General features: G+C 50.9%; 1 protein-coding gene across 1 annotated transcript in view; it reads left to right on the plus strand.

Moving 5' to 3' along the window:
• LOC101852261 overlaps window positions 1-7,392 on the plus strand; it is a 9,832-nt gene that overhangs the window by 1,385 nt on the left and 1,055 nt on the right. Inside the window, exons 2-6 of the mRNA XM_013086802.2 lie at window positions 700-2,549; window positions 2,850-2,977; window positions 3,128-5,900; window positions 6,438-6,788; window positions 7,071-7,227. Coding sequence (XP_012942256.2) covers window positions 700-2,549; window positions 2,850-2,977; window positions 3,128-5,900; window positions 6,438-6,788; window positions 7,071-7,227 — 5,259 coding nt within the window. The remainder of the gene's footprint in view (window positions 1-699; window positions 2,550-2,849; window positions 2,978-3,127; window positions 5,901-6,437; window positions 6,789-7,070; window positions 7,228-7,392) is intronic.

Consider the following 7,392-nt stretch of genomic DNA (forward strand, 5'->3'; position numbering starts at 1 on the left):
CTCCAACCCCTCCTTTCGCAACTTGTCAAAAGTTTCACCTTCCCAAATATTTTGCGGGAGAAAAAGGCAAATTTGTTCCCCCCCTCGGCCATTTTTTGTCCCGCAGGGCCGCCAAGAGCCAGAATCATATTGACTCGCAAACAGGACAGAGTCGCTTGCCAATTTGTCCTCGCACATCATGAGGTATCAGCCACAAAACGGAAGTTGATTGTGTCGCGAAAATGCAGCGGACGATGTCGGGAAGGTGAAAAACTGCACGTTTGTCGGTTCATTGCAATAAAACAATGGCTTGACTTGTCTCACTTTGGAGGACCGCCGGAAGGAAGGGGAGGGAGGGAGGGAGGGAGGGAGGACAAATAATACACTAGAAAGTGTTTGTGCCGCCTGGAATAAACAAACTGGTCAACAGAAAACAGTCCGGAGAGAGAGAGGGAAAAAGTGCTGGACTTGAGGGCTGTAGTTTTACGGCGTGTCTGAACACAGGGTGAGGTCACTCTTGTCGCTGATGTGACGATGATAGAGGAGGAGGAGGAGGAGTGGGGGAGGAGGGGGAAGAGGAGGAGGAGGAGGAAGGGCAAGAGAGGGAGAAGTAAAGTGAAAGAGTAAGGTGGAGGGAGAGGAGGAGGGGTAAGCGGAGGGGGCTTAACTTTACTTTCACCAAAAAAACACAAAAACCTTTTCCCCTTTCTCTTTCCCCAGCCAACAACAACAACTACACCGAGCCGGAGAGCGAGGAGGAGACTATCCAGGTCATCAAACTCCAAGCTCCGCCCAAGAGGCGGGGCAAACGTCTGATGTCAGATTCTGACAGCCAATCATCCGCCTCCGCGAGCGCCAGCTCGTCGGTAAGCTCCACCCCTTCCAAAGACGCGTCGATTCTGATTGGTCAATCTCAGGACCCGCCGGGAACACCAGGGAAGACAGGAAGAGCGGCGTTTGGATCACCTGTCAAAAATTCGAGACTTAATATTCTCGGGGATTTCTCAGCTAGCCTGGAGGATTCGAACCGCTCACCAAAAAGGCTCAAGTCTGACTTCGGCCCTCTACCTTCGCCTGTCAGATTCTCGCGCCTCGCGTCCGAACCGCGGGGCCATGAAAGGTCAATGACAGCTCAGCAAGACAAGTCCAGCCCGAAAGAAATCCTTTCGAAGAGGGTGGGGTGCGGCTCTTCAACAGCAGCAACAGCAGCAGTATCTGCAACAGCAACAGCAACACTTTTTCCTGGTACGCTGCACGCTGAAGGTATTTCCTCAAGGCCTGGGTTCAATCTTCCGATAGACAGCGGGCCTCGACCGTTCCAGACCCCACCCCCACCCCCTCTGTCCAACATCGCTGACCGATCTTCCGAACTATCAACTCGTTCCCCCAGACCAATCCTGACCCCCACCCGAACTCCTAGTTCACCCCGACCCACCCTAACCCCCACCCGACAACCCCCAGAACCTTCGCGCTACCCCACCACACCAACACAACCCAAATCTGGCGACCCCCTCCCCATAAACATCAACAGCCAGCTTCCTAAAACACCAGCATCAGCTCCCATCTTCAACCCCCACAACCAACGCCACCACCTTAGCCCCCCTCCTTGCGGGGCTAGCGGTGACGTCATTAACAGCTATGACGTAGTAGGAAAACCATTAAATTCTACGTCATCAACACGTGGCATACGTATAGATGAAAGAGAGGAAGGGCTCCCAGACGATTCTTCAACGGTTGAGACTGCAATAAATGACGCTCCACTTTCCCACAACATCTCAGACACCGAGGTCAGAAGCCAAAACTCTGCATCAGAAGAAGGTACGAAACGAAAAGAGACAGACGTCAGAGCAGTTGAAAAACCCGCTTCGAGCATTGTTACGTCATCAGACGCCACCACCACGAACAGTATGACGTCATCAGACACAATTAACAATGTGACGTCACAGGACACTCCAAAAGTGCTCAGAATCCGCAGAAAGAAACAGGAGCCGACCGTCTTCGTGTTCCCTGACGTCACGACCCCTCCAGAACAGAGGAAGGACGAGGTGGACGGGTTCGAAACCCAGATGGACATGGATGTGGGCGGAGACTCTTGGGTGGGCTGGACCCCACAGTTTGGAAGCCACGCCCCCTCCTCCTCCTTCTCCTCCTCCTCCTCCTCTCCGTTTCACCACCAAGGTCAACATTTAGGAAAAAACTCCGCGTCGCTAAGTACACCCACCCGAGGGTTTCATGGTTTCAGTGGTCACCAACAAGATCAACAATCATTTCATCAATCATTTCAACAATCATCGGAACAATCTTTTCCTCCATCTGTTTCCCTCTCGAGAAACACTCACGCATCCCAGCGTGTGCCTCCAAGAAATCACGTGACTTCACAAGAAGGCGACCTGACCTATGATAGCCAGAGACGTTTTATCTGGGAGGGAGAAGAAAGTACCCACATGTTGCAGGCGAGGAATCGGTTCAACTTTGACCTCCAAAGTGACCTTCACAAGTCAGGTAAACAGAATGTGTTATACAGCAGGGGTGAGCAATCAGGGGCAGATAATCGAGGAGTTTTGTCGAGAGTGAGTAGTAGCAAACTCGGGGATGACTTTCCCCCCTCGCTCACTTCTCAACAAGGCAACGGTTCGTCATGGGGTGATGACTTTCCCCCCTCGCTCACTTCTCAACAAGGCAACGGTTCGTCATGGGGTGATGACCTAGATTCGGTTTTTTTCAAAACACACTCGTCTGAAACAGCACGCAGAGAAATCCACTCACACGAACGTAGAGGGATAGGGGGAGGAGGAGGAGGAGGAGGAGGAGGAGGCATCAACAGCAACAGCTACAGCAGCGGCAACAGCAGGGCTGTTGTAATTGTGCAGCCAGAGGAGGTTCTGGACACGAGCGAGCCGGAAAATGTTGTGCACATCCTGGAGGCTGGCAGCGAGGGCGGGAGTGATGATGGCGGTGTGGGTCTCCACGAGTTCCTCTCTGGAGAAAGAGGGTCAATGTATGACCGAAGGAAAAACATAAACGATTTTAACAACAACAACAATTACAACAACTACCACAACAGCAGCAGCAGCAGCAGCAACAACAGAAGTTATAGCCACAACAACAGAAGCAGTTTTAATTTGTTCACTGGGTCTCCTGCACATAGTGAACGTGTTGGAGAGTATAGCGGGGGTGTATTACGTCACAACGCGGCAGAAGAGAGTTATATCGTGCGGACACGCGCAGACACAAACGTGAGTTGCGTTATTTCTCTCAGCGAGCTCTCCGGTTCTTCTATGAGCTGTGAGGATGAAGGACACGACGACGACGACGATGATGATTATAATAGCGATGACAATGATGACTGTGTGCCGTCTTTTTCCAGAAGCAGGGCGAGGAGACCGTGGGATGAGACAGACGGAGACGGGGGAGGTAATCCTGAGGCTGGCGGGGAGAAAATCACACAGAAAATGATTGTGGAAGGACAGTTGAGGGCTCAGCCTGAAGCACTCGCAAGTGACGTAAAAACTTCCGTTGAAAATGACGTTTCGAAAACGTGTGCCTCCAAACGAGATGAAGTTATTTTTGTATTTCCGGATACTCCAGGAGGATCAGGCGAGGAGGGGGAGACAACTTCGCTTACAGAACGTTTACGAGTCGGAGAGAAATCTGGAACAGAGAGTGCTCAAAGTCTGAGTTTCAAGAAACCTCATTCAAATATTACGTCATCAGATGAACATTGTCAGAATTCTCAGAAATATCCCAAAAACGAAAGTCAAATCTTGACAGACCCGAACGTGATATTTTCTGGTCAACAGCGTGAAGTAATGAGTCCCAAGCCGAGATCTGAACACATTAGGGGTGAACATGTTTTAATTGACTGCCAGAACAACGGAGGTCCAGGGTTCGATTCTGGTCTTCAGCCCCGGTTGGTGTTAAGTAACAAGAATAGCTCTGACCATCGAGGGGCGGGGGTTTCTCACGGTTATGACATGTGTAACAGCTCAGGGGAGAGCACGGGGTTTGTCTCTCAGCGAGGGTTCGAACCCCGGACATCTGGTCAGAACAGAAACACGAACGCTGCAAAGTATCACCACAACACACAGATACAACTTATGATGGGAGGGCCGTGTGGTTCTGATGACGACTACAACGACACGGATGAGGTCGATGGTTTGGGTGATGATGAGGGGGACAACGGAAACACACCGACATCATCAACATCGTCATCATCGTCATCATCGTCTGCTACGTCCTCGGTTGCGATTGCAGACATAGACGATTCTTCAGTCGTTCACATTTTGGACAACCCAGCACGGGCTGGAACGACCATAAAACCTCTCAAACACCAACCAGCGCAACGTGTTGTGCAACAGAACGACGACTCTATCGTGTCCATATTTTCCGAATCCCCGCTCGCTGACAAACTCACACAAGCACAACAGGTTCAACATGTTCAACAGAACGAGGATTCTGTCGTTTCTATATTTTCTCAAACCCCGCTCGTTGAATCGAAGAAATCTCCCACCCTCGCCACAGTCTCGGTGACACATCCCCACGAAATCCACGAGTTACCAAAACCTGATAGTTCAGATATCGTAAGCATTTTTACAGAAGACTCCTCCAAAGTATCGCGCCAACATGACGTCACGCGACAAAGATCTGACCTGAGAGTAAGTCAGATATCCGAAGACAGTAAAGACATTTCAATAGTCAAAAACCTTTCACAACGTTTGACTAAAAGTTCATCATCTGAGAACGCGCTCCGTGACTCAGTAGACTCTGAAAATCCTCATCACTCATCGAGCTTTATGGCGAGCTCTCATGGTACTCACAAAACGAGGGCGGGGAATAAAGAAGGGAGAATTGAGACGGAGACATTCAGAAGACGGGGCAGCCTCCAACCGCCCACTCCCACCAAACCGATACACAGAACATGCTCAGACAACACGTTGCTGCTCGCAGATGGCGCCTTTTTCAAGCCGGACCAGAAATCCTGCACGTGGCCGCTAGACAGACATCAGAGACGAGTCGGTCTGACAAACTCTCCCTCCAGGAGGAAGAGACTCGAGCACCCGACAGTGTATTCTAGGTCACTATACACAGATGGCTACAGACTTAGCCCAAAACCTTCCGAAACCGATATGAGGAGAAATGTACAAGGTTGTTACTTTCCAACCACTCCTGAAGACAGACGTGTTCATTTCTATCTGGGAGACAGCGCCAGTCCTGATGGTGGCGCGTCTGACAGGGGTCAGTTTGTGAGTCCGGTGAGAGGTGACCGTTTTGGCCGAGGGGGGAGTGTGTCTCCTCTTTCTTTCGGAACAACGGCATCGCAGAGGTTTTCTCAGTCGTGCAGGTCGTGGGAAATGGGCCCATCAGAGTGGGAAATGGGCCCGTTAGGCCGGGGAAAAGGCCCATCAGAGGCGGAAAAGGACATACTGGCATGGGAAAAAGGTCCATCTGCTAACCAAGCACCACCCACCCCCACCCGCCTGTCGCCGTCAGCGTTCTCAAATAAGGACTCTTTACGAGTGACGTCACCGCGCTCACAGCTACCAGTACAAGTTTCTGTGACGTCAAAAAGTCCCACGATTACGTCACTGCGTCCAGCGACGTCACACAGTATTGTCAAGGACACACTGACGAGAATCCAGCACACACTCGCAGACACATCGACGGAGCAGGCTCCACCGTCACCCGGTCTGACGCGGAACAAAACGTCCGCCGTGACGTCATCGAGAGAGGACAGGGTGATGACGTCACCTAAGAAAAAGTCCCGCCTTAAGTTCCACCGGCCCTGGGTGTCTCCAACTAAAGATGAGGAACACGTCACTTCCGGTGACCAATCCGGGTGCCCTGAAGCTGGCGAGTTTGCTGAAAAAACTGAAGATTTGGGAGAAAATATTACGTCAGATCCTGGTCAAACAAGTCGTGAGGTCAGCACTGACCAAAGTGACGTCATGACGAGTTCACAACACCGGAATTTTTCGTTGGAAGAAGCGAGGCGGGGACTGTTGAAACAAATAGACTTTGCGTCACAAACATCCCAGCGGGAACCTAAAACTGCTCAAAAAATGTCCAGAGCACAATCATATCACCTCGACATGGTTTCCCAACCACTCACAACAAACGCCGCTGGAAAGCGACAATCTCGCTCTTCTTCGTCTTCTCCTTCGCAAACTTTGCAGAGTTCCCTCGAATCACCTCAGCCGCAAACCCCACGAAAGGACGCAGCTAAAACAACACAACCACCGCTCCTTTCCGAACGAGACATCTTCACATCGCCCCAATCTTCCTTCTGTCTTTCAGAAACAGAAAGAAAAGAGCCTATCGAAAATAAGACCTCTTCCTCTAACCCATTTATTTTACAACCCCGTCTTCCAGAAGAAGAAGAAGAAGAAGAAGAAGACAAAAGGCAGACTAACGTAAAGAAGACTCCATCCTCTAACGAATTTGTCTTTTCATCGCGTCAGCGAAACAGGCAGCAAAAAGAAGAAGATGGAGACGAAAACGACAACACCGGTGAAGGAAAGGAAGAAGAAGAAAGCGAGGAGGAGAATCTCCGAAGACAGCAGCTCTACCACCACGCTCAGCGAAGCCGGAGCCTGATAGAGACATCTCCGTCCAAGAGCGGCCCCCACAGACGGACAGCTCCGCGATCGATCAGCGAGCCCAGATGGAACAAACGACACTCGGACGGAGACTGGGCCCTGCGCTTCCTCGAGCAGACGACAATTCCGGAACTGACGTCATCAAGTACTCCTTCGCCTCTCCGTAGCCGCGAGAGTCTGATGACGCCATCCGTTTCGGGGTCTTGTCGTTCTGTGACGTCATCCGTTTCGGGGTCTTGTCGTTCTGTGACGTCATCAGGATTGGGGCCTTGTCGTTCTTTGAATTTCGCGGCATCGACATCACCCGCTGACGTAAAACTCGGATCTCAACAAGCGAAACAAATTCCAAGAGAAGAACGTTCGAGAACTTCTCAAAAAGCGTCACACACCAGCTTTCCTGTACCAGTATCTCACTCAAACGTCCCCATTTCTTCGACATCTATCGGAAACAGCCAGGTGTATTCTCATCTCTTCCAGTTACCAAATCGTTTCCAGGAGGAGTTTCGATCCGCATCTCGTCGCGGCGGACTGAGACAAAGAGATGTGGTCTTGACCCCTAGTGACCAAGGTCAACCGGGGACGACCGCAGGCAGAAGCCCTGTCGCGTCTGCTCCGAGACAGACCCCAGACAGTGGGAGTGTGAGGAGGGAAGGTGAGTGACTGTTGGATTTTACGTTACTTTTGAGACTTTGTGGGTGGTTTATGTTCTTTTCTTGTGAGTATAAGATAAGATAAGATAAGATAAAATAAGATTACAATTAATTGTTCGATGTACGTCTGTGTGTGTGTTTGTGTGTGTGTGTGTGTGTGTGTGTGT

Source organism: Aplysia californica, unplaced genomic scaffold (assembly GCF_000002075.1).
Source record: "Aplysia californica isolate F4 #8 unplaced genomic scaffold, AplCal3.0 scaffold00507, whole genome shotgun sequence".
Classification (NCBI taxonomy): domain Eukaryota; kingdom Metazoa; phylum Mollusca; class Gastropoda; order Aplysiida; family Aplysiidae; genus Aplysia; species Aplysia californica.